Genomic DNA, 26,784 nt, shown 5'->3' with positions numbered 1-26,784 from the left:
CAGTTAAAAAAAATGAAAAGAAAAATAAGCAAAGGCCATGAACAGGCAATCTAGAAGGAAAGGGAGGGAGGGGACCTGTGTGACAGTGACACTCAGTAGCAGACGGGAAGAGCAGAGGCTGGGATGACTAAAGCTGAGAGGAAGCCGGCAGAGTATAAACTGCAGACGTCTGAGAACATATGGCTGGCTGGTGCCGGTGTTCTGAGGCTAGGTTAACAAAATAAGTTACTCAAATAAAAAACTGCCAAGTGTATGCAGCTACTAAAGGAAGGGAGCTGCAGCAGTCAGGGTGAAGTGTGGCTGGTGCCTGTGCTCATAGGAAGCACAGGAGGCACCGTGAAGACAGTAGGCAGGATAAAGCTACTCTGGCCCTCTAGAGAGAATGTGCCCCACAGCGCTCCCTGGTGGTAAAATAGAGCCACAGGTAGCAAAGCAGAAACTTGCAGAGGTTTGCAGCCAAGGAACACCTAATAGTATTGATAGTTAGCATTTATATTTAAGCTCACGTACCCTCCTAATCTCTTTCTATTTAACTATTTCTCACAGAAAAAAAAAGAAAATTACTATCTCCTCGAAGAGACTTAACGAGGTATATATAAGTAATCCTAGCACTCAGATAGTAGAGACAGAAGGAACAAGAGATCAAGGCTAGCCTGGGCTAGAGTGTGGCTCTGTCTTAAAAATGAAAGAGAGAGCAGGTCAGTATAGTAATTGTGCCCATTGCAGAGACGGTGATAACTACTATAAAGATTCGCTCACACTCCTGCCTGCCTGTTCTGCTTCCTAGAAATAAAACGGTAAGGTTTGCCTCCAACAAAATCTATATTAAATAATAAGGAGATTTAAGGCAGAGTGGAAGTACAGGCTTCTCTCTTGTTTGTTCTAAAATGAAAGGAACATGAGCTGTGTGACTGCCCAAAGCCAGGTTTCAGTCTGCAGCACTGGGGCAGGGGGAACTGTGGCAGAGCCACCCTGAGTTAAGGAGGAGGAGCTGAACCACAGGGCCTCACACTGAAAACAAGAAAGCCGCATAGAAAGAGAACTCTAGAGCCTGCACGGTGCCCACTAAGCATCCAGCAGAGTACTGATCACTGCGTCACGTGTTAAGGAACCTACTCAAGGGCAGAGGACAGAACAAGGCTTGCTCCCCTAGCTTGTCTCCTAACTTGGGGATATCCAGAGAAGACACACAAAGGTTTTTCTCAGAGAACATTAACCATACATCTAAAATTAATCTGGACTTATAGAAGGGCTTAAAGTAGATACAAAGCACAAACTGCTTGCAAATGACTTGTAAGTTACTAGTCCAAAGTTCAGTAATTATAAAAATAAGAAAACTACACAACCTGCAAAAAAGTTAAAATTTACTATGCCTGGCATACAAATATCAACAACCAGGCATGAAAGGTAGCCACAAAATACAACTCATGGTGAGAAGAAAAATCAGTTGTGCCAGAGATTATACAGATGACAGGATTAAACAAAAATAAACAAAATCACTATAAAAACAAAATTATATATGTTAAAAGTAATGACAGGGCAGGCCGAACATGCTGAGAAAATATAGAAGGAATTCATGGAGGAATTTGTTTATGTGTGGAGGATATTTTAAAAGATCCAAATTGGGCTGGAGAGATAGCTCAGGGTTAAGAACACTGATTGTTGAGTTCAATTCCCAGCAACCACATGGTGGCTCACAACCATCTGTAATGGGATCCAATGCCCTCTTCTGGTGTGTCTGAATATATGTACTCACATACAATAAATAAATAAATAAATAAATAAATAAATAAATAAAACTTTTAAAAGATCCAAATTGAACTATGAGAACTAAAAAAGTTTTAAGTGAAATAAAAAAAAAACCCTCAAAAACCATACTGGATGTCATTTATGACAGGCTGTAGATTGTATAAAAAAAGATTAGTATAAACATACATGAAGGCAAAAGCAATACAATGTACCCAGTGAAATATGGAGAGGAAAAACAGAAGAGCAGCAGCCTCACATAGCTTATTAGATCCATGATTTATCCCCATAGAGAGGCAGGAAAAACATCTGCAGGAATAATGGCCCCCAAATTTTATGATGACCATAAAGTCAGTTTCAAAGAGCGTAGTATCGCCAAATATATAAGGGAAGTAAAGTACACCAGGGAATACTGTAAAGTGCTCCACCAATGATACAGAGCACGCACCTGGACAGGGGCCATGGACACCTTCGTGTGGAGGACAAAGGCAAGGCTGGAGTAGCGATGCTGTCAGTGTTGCAGATCAGAAGAGAGCGAGCAACGTCCTAAATGCCTCAAAGAGGGAAAGCAGAGCTCCTAACCAGACATGTTCTATTCCACAGCATCAGTGAGAAGTAAGACTCCGAGCGATGACCATCAAGATTGGCTTATGCGATGCCACAGGCAAAGAAGCAAAGTGACTGCCAAGAACCTGGAGGACCACTGAAGATAACCTGAAAGACACTATCGTGCTTGGAAGCAACTGGAAGAAAACATCAGGTTGGCTCACTGAGGATCAGTGCCCAGCCTTTTCCATTTCTTCTACTGCCACTTAGGCCAGAAAACTAAATACCTGTTTGCCCAGCCTTTTCCATTTCTTCTACTGCCACTTAGGCCAGAAAACTAAATACCTGTTTTCCCAGCCTCCCTTGCAGCTAAAGATAGCATGTATGATCCAGCTTGGGTCAAAGAGATACACTTACAAGTCCCTGGTTAAGGTTTCTCTTTCCAGCTAACATGGGAAAACACTGGTAGGAAGAACGACTGCCCTGTTCCTTCTGTTGTGCCTTCCATCTAGAGGAATGCAGGCAGGAGCCTACAGACACGCAAGGATCTTGTAACCGTGAGGTGGAAAGCAAGTGCACAGACAGAATGATGTATACAGGTGGTAAAGCAGTCAATAGATGGATCTGATGACACTACTGGATGATGTACTGCATGACTTACTGAGGAGAGACAAACTGCTACTTATTTCTGCCGCTCTAGGACAGGCTTTCTGTTTTTGTTTTTTCACAGCCATGCAATTCTAAGTATTGATTACAGTGGGTGGTAAGGGCTCAGGCAGGGGAAACAGAGGGAAGGTCTATTCAGACAAACAGGCCCTAGAATACAGGCATTAGCTATTTTAGGATGAGAGCAATAGAAAGAGTGGGGGAACAGGAATTTTGGTTCCCCCAAAGATGTGAGAAAAACACCTCGTTAATTAGATTTCTGTTTCTTCCCATGGCCTGTGTAGTCTGGGGAAAGAGGATCCTGTTGATGCAAACCTTAAAAAAAAAATCTTTAAAATTAAATATACATGAATATACTATATATTGACTTACTATATTTAAAATTATACAATACATTTTATATGTATGTAAATTACATATTTTATGTAAACTACAGTTTGATACATTTATAATATATGTTAATTATCCATATAAAATATCAGAGGGACATATGTATGGTGGTCAGAGGACAACTTTTGGGAGTCTGTTCTCTCCTTCTACCATGTGAGTCCCTGGTAGCAGACACTGTCACCCTGAAATCAAACTCAGGTTGTCAGTCTTGGTGGCGGGCCGTTACACTCGGAGCCATCTTACTGGCCTGGCCCTTTTTTTTTTTTTTTTTTTTGCGCTTTGTTTCATGTTTCTGAGAGAGGATCTTGCTATGTAGCTTTGACTATTTTGGTACTTTTTATATAGTCCTGGCTGGCCTTAAATTCATGGCAATCCTCCTGCATCAGCCTCTCCTAGTCCTGGAATTTCAGATGTGCATCACCGCACCCAGCCACTCATTTTAGGCATAAAATATTGTACACCCCTCCCAGGTAATATATTTTTAAAAAAGATTATGAGAATGAGAAGTGACTTTTTTACAAGAATTTGCATTTATTTAGTTTTTCAAACTAACCTGGCTGGCACAGCTGAAGGCAAGACACAACTATCACCGAGCATAATAAATCCGATTAGTAGGCTGTGCCATTAGAGGCTTTCTCGACTGCAAACGGAGAACATTGCTCTTCACTCATTACTGTTGCACATATTGTCTTTAACGTCGTATAACACATGCCAGGTATAGCAGCACTATTTCTTACAGGGAACAGTGAGGAAGACACACATCATGGCTAACAGTAACACACATTTACAGTGCAACGGGTACCTTAACAATTACCTCATTGACGCACACTGTCATTTTGAAGCTGTGGAATGTATAATATAGATTTATGGCAAATGTGTATTTCATCAAGTTAAGTTTTTTGACTGACACACACTCACACACACCCCCACCCCCGAATTCCAGCTTTGAAACATGAATACGGGAAACATGGATGAAGAAACCTAGATAAAAATCTCTTTTATGAGACAAGGACCACAGGGAATCTACCGGGATCCTGCATCCTTCCTGAAGCATCAATGATCCAGAAGCACGTGCTTGACTTTTCCAGAGTCACAGTCAGCCGATCATCCACATACTACTAAAGGAGGAAACAGAGGCAGTCGTCAATGGAGAAAAGTCTGGAAGAACGAACACATTTCTGGCATTACTTCCAGGCTAAAAACGGAAAGGAAATATGACATTGTATTAAATGTTAAAATCTTTGATTTATTTTGTTACATTAGACACATACCGCTTTTGTAATAAGAAGATAATAAGGAAGACTATTAAAGAGAAGCAACTGCTTTGTTCATGTTTTTATTTGTTATTTAAGGTACAGTTGGCCATATTGAAAAGAATCAGTAAGCTGGAAAAGACTAACAATTCTTTGTTATTAGCTAACCCTTTGTTAATGGCAGTTTATGAGAGGTAGCCTCGTCTACAATAGTTATGACATTTCTTCTGACCTGTGCCCCCATTCTGGGGGTCCAGCCTGGTGCATTCCCTGGGACTGAAAGTAAACAAGCCTGGAAGAAGTAAGAGCTCTAAATCATGCAGAGTCCTGCTGATTCAGGGTCATGTGCAGCCTTCGGTTCTGGTGCAAATAGCACATACATTACTGAAGAGGGTTAGAGGGTTCCTTACAGAGCAACACAGCCTCTTCCCCTGAGAACGCTTGCTCTGCTCCTCACCAGAAGATGCTCTCCACACACTTCCATGACTGTTTTTCAGGCTTTCCACAACTCCGCTGTGCAGACATGAGGGGTTTGCTCAGTGCACCACCTTCCAGCGAGGTTGCTAGAACCCTCGATGTTTCTCAACTTTACCACTACTGGCTTTCTCAGCACAGCGATTCTTTGTTGGAGGAGGGACAGGGTGCTGACTTGGGCAGCATAAAATGTTAGCAGCATCCCTGGCTTCTAGGCACTTGAGGCTAGCAGTAGCCCCCTCCGTGCCACCCCAAACACACACGTTTCCGGAGACAAAATCATTCCCAGCTTGGGTACCCATGCGACAACGACGGAGAGATAGTTCTAAACTCCGAACTGCACCATGCACTTTGCTCCCTTGCATCAAATTTTTTTGATGGTCTCAGAATAAAATTCAAACTCTCCACTGGGATTTCCAAGACTCTATATGAATTGGCATATTCTCCACCCCCCCCCATTATACCACAATCTCATACACTGCTTTTTCTCTTCCATAAACATCTCCAATTTTTTTTTTAAAATGTACTGTGTAAAATGTACTTCCCTGTAGATCCTGATATGGCTTGCTGCTAACCCACACAATCTCAGACCAAGTGTCATCAGCAAGGCTTTCCCTGACCATGTTCTCGAAAGAGCGCCCTACTCGCTACCACAAGATAGATACCTTATCTTTCACAGGAATACAACAGAACATCGTCTTACTTTCTCTTCACTTGAGAAGATCTTAGTCTTTTCCACTGCTATAGCCGACAAGTTCTGACTGGTACCAAGCATGCTGTAGGTACTCAGTAACCATCCTCTGCCAATCTCACGCCCCAGACCAAGTGTCATGGCTGCTTCTTCACGTTCCCTCCCAAGATTAGTATTTTTTTTTCTCAATTGCCCTGCCCTTATTTTTCTAATAGCTCCTGACCTATTTTTTAAAGTGTAGATGGAATACTGTGTATAACAACTTAACACGAGAAAACTTATTATGAAATATAAATATTATTAAAGGGTAATTAACAATTTGTGAAAGATGATGCCTTGCTCTGTAGGTTTCAAGCAGGTATATGATCAGGCCAGTAGTCAAGAAACATGACAAATCTGGCCCCTCTTCGCAGATTTCAAGTCGTCAACACATTCTAGAGGGACCTAAGACTATAAAACTTACCTGGTGTAGAGACTCAAAGAATCTCTTTGTCCATCGTCTGGGTTTACACAGTACTACAAATCGGAAACCTTTCTGTGCTGGCTTCAGGTTAATAGTACGCTGGGTCAACAGCAGGATGGACTAAGGTGCTGCAATGTCAATACATGTTAACAGTGCCCAGAAACCACAGCCTGCTTCTTACACTGTTTTATGGGCTGTTTCCATGAAACCAAAGATACTTGGCTCTCCTGGAAGCTGGCTGGCAATTCCTCAGTCCTGGCTAAGGACCATGGCACTTCATCGAGTCATTCTGGCACTCTGCCGAGTGGCTTGCTTGTCTCGCCTGGCTGGGCTCTCTACGCGGTGCACAGTAGTCTCCACCCGCAGGGATGACGACGCCCTGACGTGGCGGGAGGACGTTTCCATGCACTGCGAGGAGGTTTCCACGTGCTGGGAGGACACCTCGAGGAATTGAGGGAGTCGCTTCGCGGAGGGGGTGAGGGAGGGTCCCTCTCGGTGGCGCTGGGAGGTCTCCACTTGCCGGGAAGACGTTAGAACCTGCCGGGAGGACGTCTCCACGCGGTGGGATGACGTTTCCTCGCGGTGGGACGACGTCTCCATGCGGACAGTCGATGTCTCCTTGTGGCGGGTGCTTTCCACTCGCGGGACGGAGGACTTGCTCCTAAGGGGCGAGGCCATCCTGCCCGTACACTTTGGTCAGGAGGAACAAAGAAGCCCAAGGATCATGCTCTGCGTCACGCCACCCGGGGGAAGGTGACGTCAGAGAGGTGTATTACATCAGAGTAGGCAGCAGGACTCAGACCTGAAATCAGAGAAGCCCTCCGGCACGCCCCGCTCGATATCTGCGCGCGCAGTCGGCCCGGTCCGCACAGATGGGCGGGGCCACTCTTCCCCAAAGTGAAGTTGTCCCCGCCCTCGTGTCCCACTCTGCCCCGCGACCGGAAGTAGGACCCGTGACTTCCGGATTCTCCTTCACCAATCCGGGCTGCGGTTGGGTCGGGTTGGTAGTGTTTGCGCCTTTCTGCTTGCTATGGCCGCGGCCGTCGCTATGGAGACAGGTGCGTTGTGTTTTGCACGGGAATGGTCCTTCGCCCCAAAATCCTCTCCCGTTTCCCTTCCCCTGCGCCGTCTTCCGGGCTCAACTCCTCATCCTTAGAGTTGGGACCGGCGGAGGAGAAGGCGGTGTTGCCCCCCAGAATATGGCCTGTAGGACCAACTTTGCTCCTGTGTTGCTCTAACCCCTACTCCAACCCTGACTCGCGGGGCGGGCCGGGGCGCATAGAAAGGACTGAGACCTTCCACTGTCTGCTCTTTGGAACTTCTCCAAACTTGCCTGAAATGTCGGTAACCTGTGTATTCTAATGCATATCACCGTCTTCTCTCCATTGTTTAATCATTCCTGCTTCGTTTTTGTGTAGCACTTTGTTTTTGCTTAACGTAATTAGTTGTGGTTATAACAACATAGGGAACCGTACAGCTATTGCAGACTATCCGATAATCTCCGCTCACGTCCTTCCACAGTGGCGTACAGGTTCTACATATTTTTTCCTCAACGAACTTTAAAGGATTTTTTTATTACTATTTTTGTTTTGGAAACAGGGCTCACTAAGTAGTGAATTAAACTAAATTTCTAAGGAAGTTTCTTCCACACTTTGATATTTGAGTTCATTCATGAGTGTGCATGTGTGTGTGTGTTTATGGGGGTGAGCGGCGGTGCATGCCAAGGTTAGAGGACAACTTGCAGAAATCGGTTGTCTTCCTACAACCCTGTAGGTTCCAGGAATCGAACTCAGGTCATCAGACTTTGCAGCAAGCACCTTTACTTGCTGAGCTGTTTGACCTGCGTTTTATTTTTGTTTCTACAAATCAATGTTTGTATTGTGACTTTTATTTTGGGTGATCGTTCCTTCCTTCTTTCTCTTTTTTTTTTTACTGTCTTTTCTCCTAGATGATGCTGGAAATCGACTTCGGTTTCAGTTGGAGTTGGAATTTGTGCAATGTTTAGCCAACCCAAATTACCTTAATTGTAAGTTAAGTACATCATTAACTTAAGTAGCTCACTAGATCTTAATGGTTTCTGAGAAGAGATGCAATTTGTAATAGTATTTATTTACTTCGATGTGTTTGGGGTTTTACTTGTGCTGGTCTGTAAGTATCAACTGAGCAAACAAGGGCTTGTGTTTTTTAATCCCTTGTGTTTTGTCGGTAGGGATGTTAAGAAGAGCTACTTTACTTAAGAGATTACAGATCAGCAGCCCAGCAGTGGTTGACATACAGAGTGTTTCTTTGTGTCTTTCAGTTCTCGCCCAAAGAGGTTACTTCAAAGACAAAGCTTTTGTTAATTATCTTAAGTACTTGCTTTACTGGAAAGAACCAGAATATGCCAAATATCTAAAGTAAGTTTAATTTTTAAAATCCCAAAGCTGTGTGTACTTTATTATAAATACTAAGTGCTATTATTTAGCAGTTTTCTCGGTGTCAGAATGGAAAACAGCATTTGGGATCTTTCTGCTTTTAGTTGATGTAAGACGCTGTTATCTCTAACTTGGGTTGATTATGACAGGAATTTCATTTATTTCTGCTACCATTCTTACCTCACTCCCTTCAAACAAAACCAAAGAACTGTCTACGTGGGAGCCAGCTTACTCTCTTGGCAGTGTAAGTCAGAGCATACTGTTCGTGCAGGCTAAGATCCAGTGAACTGTTGTAGACTACAGTTCTAATGTAATTTGGTCGTGTCTAACCATGTCACTTAGCACTGCCCCTGTCTTTCTGGGGTTTTGAGGCCTAACAACCCATAACCTGTGACGGTAGGAAGAACTGTTTCCTGAGAGTCTTAGAGGTCCTGCCTTTCTTTGTGGTGTCCTTTGTTTCAATCACTGTGCGTATTAACTCACTGTAAAAGAACAGACACAACAATATCACATCAAACTCTGCTTTGACTTAAAAAGAGAAAAGAAAGCCAAGCTGGCTTTAATCCCAACATTTGGGAGGCAGAGGCGGGCGCATGTGTGAGTTCAAGGCCAGAGCTGCTTCCAGGACAGCCACTCTACCCAGGTAAACCCTGTCTAGACACTGCCCCAAAGGAGGGGACAACAACAAAAACCCCAGAAGTAGCTTGGTGTCCCTTTAATCCCAGCTCTCAAGAGGCAGAGTCAGGCAGATCTCCGTGAATTTGAGGCCAGCCTGATTATGTTGCAAGCTTCAGGCCATTCAGGGCCACACAGAGAGACCCTATTTTAAAAATTAGAGGAAAACATTTCAAACCTTTTTTTTTTTTTTAATCGTAGTCATTTTTCTGACTTGATTCCTGGGCTGCCTGTAGATTTGCTCTTCATGATGCAATTCTAGATTCCTCTAGGAATCCAAATGATAGGCTTGAAATTACTATTAGAAAAGTATGGGGTTGGGGATTTAGCTCAGTGGTAGAGCGCTTGCCTAGGAAGCACAAGGCCCTGGGTTCAGTCCCCAGCTCCGAGAAAAAAAAAAAAAAGAAAAAAAAAAAAAGAAAGAAAAGTATAACATGTTACATGTTAGCAAACTTTTAGCCACCTTCAAGCTCAGTCTCTCCAGCCCAGCTGTTGAAAGATGATTGTCTCCGCTCTGTTGGAGGCTCCCTATGATCATAGGTCCCTCTACTATTAGAGGCAGCTTACTCCATTGATAGCCAGAGGTAAGGGAGCTCTTCTTATATACTCTGATCAAATACACCTCCTTGTAGCTCTAAGCCGTTTGTAGGCTTGTTCCTTATTCTGTTCATCTGTGTCCTCTTGGAGGTAACAGCTATAGATGTTTAAATTCGAGAGAAGTTGTGAAATAACTCCACTATATCTTGCATAATGTTCTGAATAACATGGTAGGAGTGATTTTACCAAAGGTACCATAGTAGTAGAAATGGTGGGCTTGAGATCATTTTTAGGGGAGTATCTGATTTAGAACTTGGGATGCCTTAAATTATGTTGATAATTGACTTATGAACTTAAACCCAGGTACCCTCAGTGTTTGCATATGTTAGAACTGCTCCAATATGAACACTTTCGAAAGGAGCTGGTGAATGCTCAGTGTGCGAAGTTCATTGACGAACAGCAGATTCTGCACTGGCAGCACTATTCGAGGAAGCGGATGCGTCTTCAGCAAGCCCTAGCAGAGCAGCAGCAGCAGAATACCACAGCAGGAAAATGAAGAGCTGGCAACAGCAGGCTCTAGGACATGTATATAATGCACTGCTATTGTACAGTACAGAGAGAAAGACTGCTGCCCCCTTTATTGTAGTACTCAGAACTATTAGTGTTATTTTTGGTTGGCAAAACTTTTTGTTAATAGTTGATTTCTATTAAACCAGGATTGCTCTACTTTGATTTCTGTGGGGATGTGTATGTTTCAGTTGCATTTAACAGATCCAAGTGAATAAGAATGGAAATGTTTGGTGTTTTTGAACAGTTTAAGAACATGGGGGTGACATCCAGTGGTACCCTGGGCCATATCATTAGGAACCTTACTGAGATCAGTTGATCCACTCTGTATTAGGGTTCTGTAGAAGTCACAGGACTTATGGAATGTCTCTATAAAGGGAATTTATTGTAATGACTTAAAAGTCATTACAGTTTGCAGTCCAGCTAACCCAACAATGGACAGCTGTGAATGCAGTCCCACAAGGCTGGTTATTTCAGCTGGTCTTCTGGATAGGCTAGAATCCTGAAGAAGTAGGTTCCAACAGATGTGCTGGCAAGTAAGTGCAAGCTGGCAAGAAGAGTGAATCTTCCTCCTTCCCTCAACCTTAAATAAGCCTCCAGCAGAAGGTATGGCCCAGACTAAAGGTGTGAACCACTACACCTGGATTTGGAACTTGCTCTGTCCCAGGCTGGGTCCCTTTGAACTCAGAGATCTGCTTGCCTCAGTCTCCTGAGATTATTACCTTACCTGGGCCTAAGTTTTTCATGGTCACTGTACCTCAAGATCTGGATTAAAAGCGTGCCCTCCATTTCTGGATTGTAGTTCATTCCAGATGTAGTCAAGTCACACACCCCTCCTGTTTTCAGGAGAGGGAACTGGAGGCAGGGAGCTCTATGATCCTTCTTTCTGCAGGAGAGTATATAGTCAATTGTTCCCTATTTTGTAAGAGAGCTCACCTGGTGGTGGCAGGGAAAGACTGGCAGTTAATGACTAAAAGGACTCTTGTCCTTAAAGATGAGCCTCAAACACCTTAGTTAGCATTTATTTGGTAAGTACCACAAGTAGATACTGTCTTAAAACACTCTGAATTCTCTTTTAATCTATTTCAAACAAATGCTTATGTAACTGTTAATTGCTTTTATGAATGTTCCCCTTGTATCTAGTCCTGAAGGACAGTAGGAGAGGACATCAGATCTCCTGGAATACAGCTGAAGATAGTTGTGATGCTGGGAACCAAACCTGGATCCTCTCCAAGGGTGGCAAGAACTGTTAACCAGTACTCTGTTGAGACAGGCTCTCACTTTGTAACCCAGATTGCCTTGAAACTTGTGATTCTTCCACTTCAATTTCTTGAGTACTGGGCTTCAAGGTGGCTACTAGGTGTGGCTTTTTTTTTTTTTTTTTTAATGTATGAAGCTTTGGCCTACATGTATGTCTGTGTACCACTTGCACTCCTGGTTCTCTCAGAGGCCAGATGGAGTGTTCAATCACCTGGAACTGTAGTTATGGACATCTTATGAGGTGCAATGTGGGTGCTGGGAATTGAACCCACGTCCTTTGGAAGAACAGCCAATGCTGTTAAGCACTGAACCACCTCTTCAGTCCACATTCTTGTAGAGCAATAGTTGGGCTTTTCATTTGTGACAAGGCCTGGTTCAGTAGTGTACCCCTTGCCTCAAACTTGTGATCCTCTTGCCTTATTATCTAAAGTAATAAGATTACAGGTGTGTGTCTATGCCTGACACAATTTTTGTTAGAAGAAATTGACATTTAGATAGTGCTTTGCCTGTGACTAGCCTGTTTCACACCAAGAGAATCACATTTTAGACATTTGGGAAACAAAATTGCCTGAATTAAGCATATGAATTCTATGACTCTCCTCCTAAATGGTTTAATGAAGGTCTCCATTTCAAAGACAGGAAAGGGTTTTGCAAATACACAGAATTTAAGGTAATAAATACCAATTGCTACAGATTTGGAAGTTAATAAGTTAATTTTATCTTCAATATTTCCTTTGAGCTACTACTACCATACTGAAGACCCATTTTACTCAAATCTTTTAGATAGCCATGTGTTAAAAACTAGTTAGAGGTTTATATTTTAATTCTTTATTGTTTAGACATACACTGATTTACTCATTTACTCATCAAAGAAATTATGTGGCTTCTTTTAAAGGAACCAGACAGACAATATAAAATTGCAATCATTAGGCTTTTTGGTTTTTTTCCAGACAGGGTTTTGCTGTGCTGCCCCTGCTGTCCAGGAACTCAATTTGTAGACCAGGCTGGCCTCAAACTCAAAGAGATCCAGCTGCTCTGTCTCTACCTCTGCCTCTGCTGGGACTAAAGGCATGCGCCACCACAGTCTGGCAAGGTCATCAAATCTTAATCTTCAGAGAAGATCATCTCTACGAGGTTGGATTGGCGGCACTCAGACTCCACAAGTTTTTGAGGCTGTAAAAAGAATGGTTAAGTTTTCACTGCTGCTATGAATATTACTAGGGGTGGAATGAATTCTACTTTGAATGACAAATTTTGAACACAGAAATTATGCCATCAGAAACTATCAGCTAGTTATAACAAGTTTTATTAAATAGTTAGGATACTTGTCTCAAGATGAATCATTAAAACACTTGGCCCGAAAGGCCTTAAATTTCCACACCAGGAAGCCCCATAGGCTGGAAACAAGAGATAGCATGCCCAGTGCCATCTCTTTCCCTCCACACTTTAAAACACCTCAGATTCTAATATCTGCATTATTAATAGTTCACCGGATTAGCAGAGGATGGACACCAACTTGTGTGTTTTTGATGCACTCTAAACAACAATGTAACAACAAATTGTTGGAACTCAAACTTGACTTTAAAGCAACTTGAGTTTTAACTGCATTATAGCTACAGCATAAAAGTAGATACTTGGGCTGGAGAGATGGCTCAGCGGTTAAGAGCACCCGACTGCTCTTCCAGAGGTTATGAGTTCAATTCCCAGCAACCACATGGTGGCTCACAACCATCTGTAAAGAGATCCGATGCCCTCTTCTGGTGTATCTGAAGACAGCTACAGTGTGTACTTATATATAATAAATAAATAAATCTTTAAAAAAAAAAAAAGTAGATACTTACTGTTCCATATTTAAGTAGTGTAGGCACTGCAGTGATTTTCAGTTTTTGTCTGAAGTCATTATTTGGGTCTTTCCAGCTGTTCCAAAAGGAAAAAGATAATGAAAAATACTACTTGGTTTATTACAGTTTACTCAACAGTTGGCCTATATATATTAGCAACCATTACTTTTGTTAACATTTTAGCATTTTGAGAACTGTAACTTATGTGTCACTTTCTGCAAAATTTAAAGTGTGGCTAAGATAAAACATATATGTAAAGTCAATTGAGTTCTGAACTTATTCTAGACCAAATTCATTGATGATGATATGTGGCTGAACATAAACGGTAAATATGAATTCAATAATTCCAATTGTTTGGCTTATTAGACAATACCTAAAACACAGAGCCTGACCAATTATCTGAGGTCCTTTCTAGCCAACTTTTTAATAATCTAGTTCTTGTCTGGAGCTACGGTATAGATGATTGGTCACTTACTAAGGTTTGTCTCCTACTTGGCAGTAGATGAACACACAGTCTTCAGTGACATGCTTCAGCCCCTCTCGAATGATTGGCTCAGCTTTTTAAAAAAGTTAAAAAGTAATTATACAACAACTGCGATAACTGCGATAGCCCAAGCCCTCCCCTCTCTCCAGTCTTAGACTTTAACCCGTTGTAAGATAGGTTGTTAAAGTCGGTGTCCTTTGGGCTCATGAATCACTTAAGTCCTAGTCCTGATTGTCTTTAAGACACACGCAGACAATCAGCATACATATTGCTAACGGGAAGATTAGCTCGTGAGTCTGGTCTTTCTTATGAGACACTAATCGTTTGGGGAACTGAGAATTTAAAGAACCAGGTTCCAAGATCTGAGTCCATGATAAAAATGAGGGTCATCCTTGGGTGGAGCTAGTAAGGACCTAACTAGAGACAGGGTACAGCTCAGACGCTTCCGTGGATCTGCAGAACCAAAATCCTCATCTCATCCCACTTTCTGACTTCAGTAAGGGGACCTCTTCCCACCACTTCTGTGGTGAAGCAACCTCTAGTCCCAGTCTCACCTTCCACGCAGTCCGGACACCAGCTCTTCCCTTCAGTATCCTTAGAACCACTGAAGAAGGCGAAAATGGTCTTGCCCTGATGCTCCTTCACTGCCTTGTCGAACTCTTCGAAGCCCAGCACGCTCACCTCCTCGAAGGTGGCCATGAGTACAACAGTCCAGAGAGGAATGCAGGAGGTGCCTTAGGGTCCTGCCGCCTCAAGGCGGGGCCCAAGTAAGGCGTGGTCAAGTTTCCGGGTGGGCGGTGCTGTGCTACGGGAGCCTCAGATGGCCATAACTCTCTAGGGCCGTCTTTTTGGTCTGCTGGAGTTTCTTTTTGGCGCCAGTTTCCTTCAGACATCTAGACGCCTGACCTGGTCTAGTCCCTACCCTGGCTTTATGGACAATGACCGCAAAACCGGTCGCGGTACAACACCTTGATCCTCAAATGGCTCAGGAAGCTCAACTGCTCCCAAACAGCCGCGCGCCTGTTGCCATGGCGACTGGGCGAGAGGCCGGAAGCGAGGCCTAGCTTGAGGTGGCCTTACGGTCTCGGTGGCCGCGCCTCGCCCAAACCAGGTGGGCTCGGGTCAGAGCTGGGGGAATTCTGGGAAGCTGCATTTGGCAGAGAGACAGTGAGAGAGACCTCGCCTGGGCTTGCCTTGCAGCTCCGCCCCTTCTGTTACCTTTCCATTTGTCAGACTTTAGGGGGGCCGAGGCTGGGGGCGGCGTCCGGGATTGGGCGGGGGTTTGGAGAGAGCTGGGAGGCAGAAAGGCAGAGAGGACAGAATCCGAGTGTTGTGAGTGCATGTGAGGGGCACGCTGTCTAGGGGAACAGGTGCAAAGACAGGTTGCATTGGGGAAAGGAATTGTCCAGGAGCTGCGAGTCCTGTACGGGGCTCTTGACCGGGCTACGTGGGTGTACTCTGGCAGCGAAGATGCCGGCTCGTTGCGTGAGGGCCGGCAGGTTGCGGCGGGGTGTTCCGCCTCCGTGGGCGAGGAGGTGGGGTGCAGGGATGTCCCGAGGCTATGGAGTAAGGCGCCGGGTGAGGTCTTCAGTGCGGCGGATGCTCTGTGCAAACATAGGGAGGGTGCAGAATGGTCGGCGGCCTTTACAGAGGACTGTGGAGCCTGCAGTATCCCCGGGGGTGAAAAAGGCCGTTGGGACATCTGGGACTGCAGGCTCGATTGAGGCAGCAGTGGACCCTAGGACAGTGTGGGTGAATGGGACTGTGGGCGAGCCCGAGGTGGTTGGGCCTGCTGGGTCTGTGTGGGTGACTGTATCTGGGAAGGAGGAGCTAGACAATAGGAGCTCACCGAGCTGTGAGAGAAAAGGTCGTCCAGGAACACTTGGCCATGAGAGCATCCTGGAACTGTGGTTGAAGGTGCAGGCTATGAGGGTAGCTTCAGGATGCTGGGAAGGAAGCAGAGTGGAACTTCATCCTGTTCCTGCGGGAGAGGGGCCAGTCGAGAAGGGTATTCCTGGGCGAGCTTCCTGGGTAGAGACCAGCCGAGATGGTGTTACAGGACCATGGGTGAGAGGACATACTAGGACATTCCCCCGGACCTCAGGACTGCCCACAGCTAGGGGAATAGGGGCAGGTTGTGAGAGAGTCTCTATCTTTTGTAGGCAGGGACAAGCTGGGAAGACCCCTGCTGTGGGTGGACCTCAGATAGTAGAGAAGTTAGGCTGTGCTGCCTCTGGCTCTTGGCAAAAAAGGCAAACTGACGAGGTGCCTGAAGCCATAGGATGGCCCAGAGCTGGAGACGTGAGGGAATGTGGGGGTACTTCGTGTCTGTGTGAGGAAGGGCAGTCAGTGCAGGTTTCTGGGGCTCTGGCAGAAGCTGAATATGGGCATATGTTATGGCAAAGGGAGCAAATCGAAGGGGGCCCTGATGCCTTGTTCGTACTACCCAGGGCTATGGAAGATGAAACTACCTCCCATGGGGGCCCAGGTGTGTGGCAAAGGAGACAAGAGGTGGACGATATAGGTTCTAGGGGTATTCCCAGCTTAAGGACCATGGGACAGCCTGTAGGAGTGCTTTGTGCTAGAGAAGAGGAACCTAGATGTGGAGGTGACCCAGGGTCATGGGGAGCTGCACAGGCTGCAGAACTGTCTGCCTGTGAGGAGCAAGAGATAGGTTCTCGAGGTGCCCAGGGCCTGTGGGGTGTGGACCAGGCAATGGGGGCACCCAGGTCTTTAGGGAAGGAGGCAGATGATGCAAGTGCTCCAGGACTGTCAGGAACAGGACATGTGCCAGCTTTGCAGCCTGTGGTGATATCAGGAGATAGGGAGGAAGAAACCAGCTATGATGTTTCAGGTCTGTGGGAGAGGCAGCAGGCTCAGGGAGCTCCTCTGGCTGAGCCATTACCAGGGCCAGTTATGGAGGAGACTTACAGTGGGAATCATCTAAGCCTAAGGGAAAGGAGGCAGGCCACAAGGGAACAGGAGGCTCAGGAGCCTGTAGCTTTAGGGATACCTAGGGCTGTGGATCAGGATGTCAGATGGGGAGCTCTCTCATGTCCATGTGGGAGGAGGCGGGCTGTGGGACTGATTGAAGCAGTTGTACCAAAGCATAGGTGTGCCACAGAAGGTGGACCCTCAGCTCTGGGTGTACCTGCTGCCTTGTGGGTGTGTCAGGAAAGCAGCTCTACAGATGGTGTGAACCTGCAGGGAAGAACTCATGTTGCCTGCAGGAGGCCCATGGCTCCTGAGGAGTACTCATCTGTGGTAGAGGATACCAAATCTGGGGCTCTCCCATGCTCATGGGGAAAGAAGCCATCTATTGGGGTTCCCCTGGCTCCTGAAATACATGGTTCTCTGAAGATAGAGGCAGACTCCAGAAGTTTCTCAGGCTTATCAGGAAGGAGACAAACTGTAGGTGTACCTGTGGCTACAGGCGTATCCTCAGCTGGTGTGGGTGTGGCTCTCAGGGCATCTAGTTCTGTATGGGAGCATAGCTGTAGGAGAGCCTCAGACTCAGGAGGCAGGCCACCTATAAAGGTATCAATGACTGTGGGGCTCCCTGAGTCCATGGGGGATGAGACACTCTCTGAGGGTTTACAAAGAAGGCCATCTGCTGTGATGCCTGTGGCTGCTAGAATTTCCACAACTGTGGGAGAGTCCACAGTCTCTGGGCTCCTTGGGCCTCACAGGGTGATGGATAGAGGCTGTGGAGAAAGCTCGGGGACATGGCAAAGAAGACAAATGACCGAGGTACCCACTGCTGCTAGTGTCCCTAAACTTGAGAGGGAAGCAGGCTCCAAAGGTATTAATTTGTGGTGGAGACACAGTGGAACAGTTCCTGAGGCAGTGAGGGAGGCTTCGCATCAGGGGATGCTTGCAGGTGTTGGGGTTCCCATGGTCAGACACGTACCTGCGGCAGTGTGGGTGACTGGGCCCTCTGCAGAGGAGGCAAACGAAGGTGTCTCTGACCTGACACTGGTTAAGAGACTGTCTACTGAGGGAGTAATGGCATCAGGGGAAGAAACAGTGAGTAGAAGGAGCCTGGGATTTGTAGGGAGGAGCCAGGCTGTGGAAGTGCCTTACGCTGGTGAGCTTGGTGCCAGGATGTGGGGTGGTCCAAGGTCTACAGTGGAGGAAACAACCTATGAGAATATTCCCAGAGTATCTGCAATGAGAACAACTGTGCCGGCACTTTCAGGGGAGGAAGTAGGCCTTGGCCATTTCAGAGATGATCTGCAGGAGAATGGGGAGAGAGCTGTGGGAGGGATTCCTGAAGCTAGAGGGACAGTGAATGATTTGGGAGAGATGGGGGAGGGTGGATTGAGGGGCACCTTCTAGTAGGTATATAGAAAAGAGTTGGAGATGTCCTGGGGTTCTTGGGAGGGAAGAGGTTGGGGAACAGTTTGTCTTGATATAGATGAAGGAACTGGTGTATAGGGACCTCATGACTCCTGGAGAGATACTTGGTGGCAAATGTCACAGGCTGTGTAGGGTAACAGATTGGGAGGCTTTTGGGAAGATGGGGAATGCATTACAAGGAGAGGGCTATCCCAGGACTTTTTACAAGGGAATGGTATGGGGCGGGTGTCCTTGGACTTGCATGTGAATGTGTGTGTGTGATTGTTAACTCGAGGTGTGCAACCCCGACTCTGCAGCTCATTCTGTGGCTTCAGCTCCAGCCCCGTGGTGCTGGCAGGCCCGTTGGCATTGCCTTACTAGTGTTCTCCCATCTGCTTCTCGGATCATGTCTCTGTAGTCTTAAGAACAAGCAATCTTGTACAGCTGTCTATGTTCCTGCAAATGCACCTGCCTTTAAGATGATCTAGTCTGTAAAGTTCGAATTATTTTTAAAAATTTTAAGTAGGTTTTTTTTTCTCTTAATCTTGAACTTCCCAATTGATTTACTCTAGAATTCTTTGAGAGAACAAATTTTCCAGTGTATTTGAAACTCACAATTTCTCAGAAAATTGCTCAGTGCAACCATGTTGCATTAAATTGTTTTCTGTGTTCAAAATACTGATTGTGGGAAATAAAAGAGTAAGACAAGGCCCTCAATTCTCAAGGAGCCGTGTCTAGCTGGGAAGCTGAGATACAGACCATGAAATAGGTAAATAGCTATGTGTGACAGCATGGTTAACCTCAAGTGGCAGAGCCATTCAAGTGTATTAAAAGGTCTTCAGAACAGAGAGAAGGATGGGGGCGGAGCTCCTTAGCACATCCTAGATTCTTCAGTAGCCTGAATGTGGTCTCATTGTGAATGTGCACAGGGTGGGAAAGATGGCGGAGCTAAACATCTAGAGAGCCCATGCAGCTAGTTAAAACCCCAGCTTTAGTTCGAATCCCTTGGAATTTTATCTGAGCTACTTAACATTCTGGAATGAATACATTCTGCTCTTTTGACCAGTAGTTAGGATTTATTCACATGTCCATGAAACTATCTGGTCATAAAAACAATAGTTTGTCACAATAGAGCTTACTATACAGCCTTAGGATTTAAAATGAAAATGGCCCAAGGATAATCATTAAAATAGTGGCTCCCTATTCTTTTGAAAATGAGAATTTCAAAAGTGGTTGCTTTTATAAATGCAAGGAATAGACCTCTGTGAGGTTACTGTGAGTTCACTCTGGAATGCTGCTATATATGCACAGGAGTATGGGTTTTTAATGTTATTTGAAGATAGTTGCGCTGCTTAATTTGATACCTGTTTCATTTAAGGGAGATTTGCCTGATGATTAGGCAGTCACGCATGTGCTTCATCATTGGACGTGATGGGACCAAGCCAGCCAGCTTCCACATGTGTCCATCTAGCATCCAGTCTCCAACTGGATGGAATGACCGACCCCAGGAATCTTCAGCCTCAGGTGGTTTTACTGTTTTCCTTCAGATATTTATTACAAAACATTTTAAACACGAAGAAAAGTTGAATAGTAAAATGACATTCAACATTTTGAAGCCATTTTCTAGATTTAGCAGTTGTTAATAATTTGCCCTGTTTTTTGTCTGCTCAACCATCCGTCTCTAAGGTTTGTGTATAAGCAAAGGAAGCTACAAACAGTGCCGCTTTCATTTTAAATATTTCAGAACACTTTACAAATGAACTTTCTTACCTAGTTGTATCATTTTCATACTTAAGAAAATAACTGAAAGAAACATACGTGTGTATCTCTGTCTGAGTTGTATATGTACATGTGTGTGCAAGGATACTTGTAGAGACCAGAAGAGGGCATGGACCTCTCTAGGCTAGTGTGTGAAGCCTGGTACCCCTTATCCACACATAGCTATGTAATTGCTCAGTCTTCAGGTAAGAATAAAAAATGCTATGTGTGTCTAACGGTGGTCATTCAAATGCTGTGTTCAAAAGTTACAGGTTAAAATGTTTTTCAAAAGTTACAGGTTAAGGGCTGGGGATTTAGCTCAGTGGTAGAGCGCTTACCTAGGAAGCGCAAGGCCCTGGGTTCGGTCCCCAGCTCCGGAAAAAAAAAAAAAAAAGTTACAGGTTAAAATGTTTGTCCACTCTCATTTTTTAGTGTGGTTGGTTTTGTTTCACTATTTTCTGTTGATATTTCTTTCTAGAGTTTTCTGTGATCTTATCCCTCTCTCTCCCTTGTGTATGTGAAGCATTCTCATGGTTCCAGACCTGTACAAACAGATGCATTCAGGAGTGCTGCTGCCTGCTTGTCCTTCTGTTCTTTCCATCATCTGACCTCATTGACTCCCAGTTTTCTTTGCCATTTTCTTTATGCCCTAAGGACCGGATGCATGTATGCACTGTTATAGCGCCTTCTTTTCTTGATATTATAGCTACTTCTTCCCACCGTGTTTTCTAAGAATTAGCACGTACACCTTTATATGTTGGGAGTGCATCTGCATAGTTTCGCAGAAGTGAGACTACACGTCTGGGTCAGAAGAAGATGAATGTTGCAAAGTTACCCCCAGAAAGGTGTGGGCCCATGCCATTACACATTCATATTCTCTCCCTCCCTCTCTCCCTCTCCCTGTCCTGCCTTTCCTCTCTCCCTCTTCCCTGCGTTTTTCTTCATCTCTTCTGTCTTTTCCATTTCCTATGTTTTTTCCAGATGTGTGTGTGTGTGTGCCTGTGTGAATTTATGTGCATTACTCTATGATAGCATGTTTCCCTGTAGCCTTACCAAAAGCATATAGTGTCTCATGGAATTTCACTCTTTTTCATAAGGTTGAACATTTTTTAAAGATTTAAAAATTGTTTTAATTATGTGTGTGTAGATTTGTGTATGGATGTGTGCACGAGTGTAGGTGTGTTTTAAGGTGAGAGCTTAGAATCCCCTGGAACTGGTGTTACAGGTGGTTGTGAGCCTGTACACACACACAGACACACATGCGCGCTCACACGCGCGCACACACACACACATACACACAGACACACACACATATACACACACACATATACACACACACACAGACACTCAGACACACAGACAGACACACACACATATACACACACAGACACTCAGACACACAGACAGACACACACACATATACACACACACACAGACACTCAGACACACACTCAGACACACACACATACACACACATGCACACACACACATGCACACACACACACACACACACACACACTTGCAAATAATACTATCTTTAGTCTTTGCTTATTGGGACTTTTTGTTTGTTTTTTGGTTTAGGGGTTTTGTTTTTGTTTTAGTAGTGGTTTTTCTTTTTTTTTTTTTCTTTTTGTTTCTCCAAGACAGGGTTTCTCTGCGTAGCCCTGGCTGTCCTGAAACTCACTCTGTAGCCAGGCTGGCCTTGAACTCAGAGAATCACCTGCCGGGGATTAAAGGTGTGCGCCACCACTACCTGACTTATTCAGTGTGTCAGTGACACTCTGTGTGTGTGTGTGTGTGTGTGTGTGTGTGTGTGTGTGTGTGTATGTATTTGTTGGTTCTTAATCAGGGAGAAAATTTTCAAAGAAATTTCATTCATTCATTCATTCATTCATTCATTCATTCATTCATTCATTCATTCATTTTTCAAGACAGGGTTTCTCTGTGTAGTCCTGCCTGTCTTGGAACTTGTTCTGTAGACCAGGAGGGCCTTAAACTCAGAGATCTGCCTGCTCTGCCTCCCCAGTGCTAAGATTAAGGGTGCGTGGCACCACTGCCCATCTAAGAAATTTATTTTATTGTAGTCAAATTTACTGCTCATGTATCATTTCACTTTCCCTCACATCAGAGATCCTTTTATTAAGCATGAATTTGAATCATAGTTTAAAGAGACTTTTCCTATGCTCACACTAAAGAGGAATTCATTGGTTTGCCTGTCCCCGTGTGCATAGCAATCTTGGGGTGCTGAATTATGCTTAGAGAAAAAGCTTTCCCCGAGTAAGGGATAGATGCAGTTGCTGTTTGTTGTTGCCGTTTAGTTTGTGGGCTTTCAGGTGCTTCTTAGGGGTTTTCTGCTTAGTGGAGTTTTCCCTACTCCTGCATTACCCACCTCCTCCCAAAAAGTTCCTCAGGTTCTAGCATATACATGTGATTATTTGAACACAGTATTGTGAGTGTTAGGGAGATCTCCCAGTGAAGGTCCTGAAATTGGGTCCACTGAATTCCATGATGTGGACTCTTTTACTTTCCCTAGTAGGTGGGCTCTTTTAAGTTATAAAGTTATAAAATTATTTTTCTCTTTACTTGATACTCCTAGAACATATTACTTAACCTAAGAAAATAATGTAAAAGCAGAAAAACAAAACAAAATCCTAAATACACACCTGTACTAACACTGTCCCTGTTAGTGGAAAAATGAGAATAATCCTATCTGTCCAATACAATTGGAGCTCAGCCTGAACGGCTGACTTTTGAAGATTAGAAAATGCATCAGTGAAAGTAGTCTTAAAATCCAAGAGGAATGTAGAAGCATGCTTATGTGTAAGTGTAGAGTATCATAAGGCTATCTGCTATGATGACCTCTGGTAAGCACTTACGTCTGGGCAAGCCTGGGTGAGTGGACTGTTCCGAGCAAAGTGCTCATGTGGGCACAGGGTAAGAGAACTGTCTAATGACCAGGTGAAAACCCTGGGAAGACCTGGGGAAATCATCTACTGGTGAAGCTCTCCTGTGTTGTGTATGCCTGTGGGGCTCTAATCCAGGGTTTGTGTGTCCTTCTCGACCCTGACATTCTGGCCCAGGGCAGATCTGGAATTGGGAATTGAAGAACTTGCTGGTTGTTGTGTGAAGCTTTATAAATAGCCTTTAGAGGAAGATGCAGTATTCTGTTATCAGGTGGAAGCTGTTACTGCAGGACTAGATGGTTTAGTAGGGAACCTTGTATGTCGTGTATACTTGTAGTTCTATGGGTATACCAGAAAAATATCTCTTTATACAAATAATCTTCTGGGTAAAATATTGGTCACTGGAGTGTGTGTGTGTGTGTGTGTGTGTGTACGTGTGCGCGCGCGCGTGCGTGCTTTGCACTATGTTATTTTTCTAATGTGAGCTCACTTTTCTTTATTTCTTAAAGAACCAGCTGCAGTTTAATAGGAATGTTCCTACAGATCCCAGCAACCTGGCAGTCCGGTACTCTTGCCCACATGGAATTAAAATTGAAAAACTGAAACACTCATACAATGAATTACATCATGGTAAAGACTTGGATTTTGGAGCTGGAAATGAATTAAGCAGTTCTGTCTCGTTTTCTGTCATATCAGAAGAGAGGCTTAGCTATGCTGTCCACCTAGCCAAAAGAGATGTAAAACGAAGACAATTTGAAGAACATGTGAAAGATCATCTCAGAAGTCAGCCCCAAAGCTCTCACAAATGTATGCACACCAAGGTGGAAAGGAAGGACTCAAAGAGTCAGGATGTCTGTCATTGCAGCCACCAGCCGTCCAAAGTGAGCATTTCCAGCTCAGGTGCCAAGGTGTATGTGTACACATCTCATCGGGGACGAGCTGATCTTCCTATGCCAAATTCACCACCTACCCACGATCCAGGACCTCAGCCACAACCCAGGATAGAGGAGCACAGAAACCTGTGGGAACAGAAAGGCTTGCTAGAAGTTCAGCGACTCCAAAAGGAATTGAGCAGTTGTATTCATAAGATAGAAGGGCTAACTAAAAAAGGTGAGAAAAACTCAGTCCTTCATTTGATGAGATGCTATGGCCTGGGATAATTAAAATGCATTCATTCATTTGGGCCCCCTCCCCAGTGCACACACCAACTGAGTTCTGCTGCCTTCTGTGAGCTAGCTGGCTCAGTAGAGCTTAGCAAGCACTACAAAAGAGTTGGACGAGGAGTCTGACATAGGTCTCCTTTCTTTGATGAGTTTGTTCTGCCCACCTCCTGTGTGTGGATTGCCTGACCACACATCTAACACCTACATGCAAAGCATCCTATCATATTTGCTTCTGGCAAAATTGTTTTTAATTTGTTTAAAAAAATATGTGTATTGTAGGTAAACCCATGTCATATATGACCATAGGGTAGAAGGGAAGAAGTATAATAATCATATACCCTTTTCATAGTAGTTAGTAATGTTAGGGTCTTAGCATTTCCTTGGGAAGTAATAGATTCAGGAATGGTGAGTAGGGTTACTATAGCCAACAAGTGGACCATCAAGCCCAGCTCTTAGATAGTAGGGCATGAAAAGTTGTGTAACAAAAGGTGCTATTGGGATAGGATGGCACACCGTCTAAAATTATATTTTGCATTTAAATTTAATTCAAATATGAACATATATGCATGTTAGAGAAAAATGTAAATGCCTTCTAATGTACCTGCTAGTTGACATACTGAGGATACGGCTGGATAAGACTGAAAAAAGAGATGCACTAAGGATGGGTACAGGTTCATCTCCCAGCTCTGAGGAACCAGCTTCCACACAAAGCCAGAAAATGTCTCCTCCAGTCTTCCTAATGAGCAGTGAGCAGTCCTGTAATGCTTGAGCATCATGGGTGATTCAGAACGTCTACACAGAACATCCCAGAAGTGCTGTGGTTTGTTTCTCATTATCCCTTAGTATTGGTGTGTAGCATGACCCCACCAGATGCTTTAGGTAGAAGCCAAGCTCCAGGGAACAAAGCTCCCAGGGCTCTCGCTCTGGTGATCTGGCCTAAGACCAGGACCTTTAGAGGTTTAGAAGCTCTGTGGAGGCAAGGCTGACCTGGGTAAGTATTTCAGTGGGTCACCAGTAGTTGGTGACTGTAATAACAATGCTCTAACAGGGACAAATGACTGAAAAGATGTGAATACAGTTTCAGTTCTGCATTCAGAAGCCAGTGCTTCCCAGCCCAGCTGGTGCATTAGACTACCTTCCAGGTGAAGAGTTAAACACTCCTGCCAAAACCAGTTCCTGCTTCTGTTCTTACAGGTATTCGAGCTTGGATTTTCTCTCCACTATGTAACTCAAGTAGAGGTGGCACCAATTTGGCCTAGAGACTCCCATATATGACTTTTACCTGTAGGTGCAGCTTCTGGCTTCAAGGCTTTGCCTGCCTTAGCAGCCTCGTTGCCTTATTGTTCTTGTCTGACTCATTTTCTGTCTGGTGCTGGGACTTAAACCCATGCACACTTGACAAGTGTTGTACTGTGGAGCTGCACTTCATCCTCCTCTCTCATGTGTAACAATTAATGAGAAAGTCAAACTCAGAATGTCTATTTACACAAGCAAAGTATTGCTTGTATCCAACTGGTTTGTTAAGAGTTTTATAAATGTGTGAATACATCTGGAAACAATAGTCTAAGAAGAAATAGATAGATTGGCTCTATCTACCTGGCCAGTATTCCAGAAATGGACTGAGTTGATCCTTACAAAACTATGGAGAGCCAGTGTGCACAAGAGTGTGTTTCTTGACATGCAGCTTGACACTTAGACATTCAAATAACTTTAGCACTTCATCTTAATGTTCTAGAGAAAGAATTTCTCATTTGGATTCAGGATAAATAATTCAGTAAAAATAATCTCACTTAACAGGGAAATAGTCCAGTAAAGATCTTTTTTCTTTTTTCTTTTTTTCTTTTCTTCTCTTTCTTTCTTTCTTTTTTTTTTTTTTTTTGAAAAATAGGGGAAGCATTATAGATTTTGGCTTAATATAAAAGGATTTTGAGACAGTGAAGTTTGCTGTCCAGAGGGGTTTGTTTTCTTAAGTCTGCTAAGGCAGCCTCTTCGTTTCCTTAGTAAGACACATCAGCTATTACTCTATTAAGTATTTAAAGTTCCTATGAGTTGTTTTTAACCTAATGTGGGGAAATACTTTCAGATAGACTAGAAGAGGCTTTGGATCCCGATGAAGAGCATCGAATCCGCGTCAGGAGACAGGAGCAAGCCGTGCGCAGTGCCCGCATGCTCTATGTTCTTCAGCAGCAGGTATGGCAGAGCCAGGGGAGTGGCCTGCATGTGGATTTCTTAGGGACTTGCAGCTTTCCTTCTGTCACAGAAAGACGAACACAAGGGTCCTGCATAAATGCTAATGAATCTTCAGGGTTAATTTCCTAAACTTATGGACTAGTAATTCACATTCTTTTGACAGAAAGGTGTGTGTGTGTGTGTGTGTGTGTGTGTGTGTGTGTGTGTGTGTGTGTGAGAGAGAGAGAGAGAGAGAGAGAGAGAGAGAGAGAGAGAGAGAGAGAAAGGGTCTTACCATGTAGCCCTGGCTAGCCTGGAATTCAGATAACCGCTGTCTATGTCTCCCTGTTGCTGGGATCAAAAACATGTGCTAGTACACCTAGTAGAATGCAAAAGTCTTTAGTGTGGCTCATAAGACGCAAGCTGGTCCTTCCATTGGTCTTCAT

The 26,784-nt window shown here is 44.3% G+C and overlaps 5 protein-coding genes across 18 annotated transcripts in view; 3 read left to right on the top strand and 2 right to left on the bottom strand.

Moving 5' to 3' along the window:
* Positions 1–3,859: 3,859 nt before the first annotated feature.
* C10h17orf100 (similar to human chromosome 17 open reading frame 100) lies at positions 3,860–6,907 on the bottom strand. Of its 2 annotated transcripts, none has more exons than XM_063270127.1 (2): positions 6,230–6,907; positions 3,860–4,543 (listed from the first exon to the last, which is right to left on the bottom strand). In XM_063270127.1, exon 1 carries the CDS (start codon positions 6,905–6,907, stop codon positions 6,506–6,508), a length of 402 nt encoding a protein of 133 aa, XP_063126197.1. In that variant the 3' UTR covers positions 3,860–4,543; positions 6,230–6,505. The 2 variants fall into 2 exon arrangements, with proteins under 2 accessions (XP_063126197.1, XP_008766130.1); XM_008767908.4 differs by having other exon boundaries at positions 3,860–4,466.
* A 296-nt stretch (positions 6,908–7,203) lies between these two features.
* On the top strand, positions 7,204–10,586 carry Med31 (mediator complex subunit 31). The gene is made up of 4 exons (NM_001135813.1): positions 7,204–7,287; positions 8,178–8,255; positions 8,529–8,625; positions 10,219–10,586. The coding sequence occupies exons 1-4, from the start codon at positions 7,260–7,262 to the stop codon at positions 10,409–10,411; spliced, it is 396 nt and encodes a 131-aa protein (NP_001129285.1). The 5' UTR covers positions 7,204–7,259; the 3' UTR covers positions 10,412–10,586.
* A 1,222-nt stretch (positions 10,587–11,808) lies between these two features.
* Positions 11,809–14,781, bottom strand: Txndc17 (thioredoxin domain containing 17). The gene is made up of 4 exons (NM_001105805.2): positions 14,562–14,781; positions 13,999–14,080; positions 13,524–13,599; positions 11,809–12,855 (listed from the first exon to the last, which is right to left on the bottom strand). The coding sequence occupies exons 1-4, from the start codon at positions 14,704–14,706 to the stop codon at positions 12,787–12,789; spliced, it is 372 nt and encodes a 123-aa protein (NP_001099275.1). The 5' UTR covers positions 14,707–14,781; the 3' UTR covers positions 11,809–12,786.
* Positions 14,782–14,833: 52 nt separating this feature from the next.
* 4933427D14Rikl (RIKEN cDNA 4933427D14 gene like) overlaps positions 14,834–26,784 on the top strand; it is a 48,827-nt gene continuing 36,876 nt past the window's right edge. For 3 of the 13 annotated variants that reach the window (XM_063269346.1, XM_063269348.1, XM_063269349.1), the window contains exons 1-4: positions 18,963–19,114; positions 19,724–19,869; positions 23,516–24,116; positions 26,253–26,359. In XM_063269346.1, the coding sequence (XP_063125416.1) occupies positions 19,777–19,869; positions 23,516–24,116; positions 26,253–26,359 (801 nt within the window). In that variant the 5' untranslated portion in view covers positions 18,963–19,114; positions 19,724–19,776. Of the gene's footprint in view, positions 15,119–15,314; positions 15,340–15,562; positions 15,586–18,919; positions 19,115–19,723; positions 19,870–23,515; positions 24,117–26,252; positions 26,360–26,784 lie in introns of those variants that run through there. The other 10 variants (XR_010055206.1, XM_063269342.1, XR_010055205.1 and 7 more) reach the window with 8 other exon arrangements.
* On the top strand, positions 15,478–18,433 carry LOC134480818 (uncharacterized). Its single transcript, XM_063270126.1, has one exon. The coding sequence runs from the start codon at positions 15,478–15,480 to the stop codon at positions 18,343–18,345; it is 2,868 nt and encodes a 955-aa protein (XP_063126196.1). The 3' UTR covers positions 18,346–18,433.

The sequence above is a fragment of the Rattus norvegicus genome, chromosome 10 (assembly GCF_036323735.1).
Source record: "Rattus norvegicus strain BN/NHsdMcwi chromosome 10, GRCr8, whole genome shotgun sequence".
Taxonomy (NCBI): Eukaryota; Metazoa; Chordata; class Mammalia; order Rodentia; family Muridae; genus Rattus; species Rattus norvegicus.
The sequence above is the reverse complement of the archived record's forward strand: the minus strand, read 5'-3'. Positions and strand labels throughout refer to the sequence as shown.

Excerpts from the sequence above, each read along its gene's own strand:
- LOC134480818 (XM_063270126.1), top strand. The coding sequence starts at position 15,478 with ATGCCGGCTCGTTGCGTGAGGGCCGGCAGGTTGCGGCGGGGTGTTCCG.
- Txndc17 (NM_001105805.2), bottom strand. The coding sequence starts at position 14,706 with ATGGCCACCTTCGAGGAGGTGAGCGTGCTGGGCTTCGAAGAGTTCGAC. Across the intron at positions 13,600-13,998 it reads CAAGTAGGAGACAAACCTTA|CTGGAAAGACCCAAATAATG; the intron begins GTAAGTGACCAA and ends CTTTTGGAACAG. Across the intron at positions 12,856-13,523 it reads CACTACTTAAATATGGAACA|CCTCAAAAACTTGTGGAGTC; the intron begins GTAAGTATCTAC and ends TTCTTTTTACAG.
- C10h17orf100 (XM_063270127.1), bottom strand. The coding sequence starts at position 6,907 with ATGGCCTCGCCCCTTAGGAGCAAGTCCTCCGTCCCGCGAGTGGAAAGC.
- Med31 (NM_001135813.1), top strand. The coding sequence starts at position 7,260 with ATGGCCGCGGCCGTCGCTATGGAGACAG. Across the intron at positions 7,288-8,177 it reads GGCCGTCGCTATGGAGACAG|ATGATGCTGGAAATCGACTT; the intron begins GTGCGTTGTGTT and ends CTTTTCTCCTAG. Across the intron at positions 8,626-10,218 it reads GAATATGCCAAATATCTAAA|GTACCCTCAGTGTTTGCATA; the intron begins GTAAGTTTAATT and ends ACTTAAACCCAG.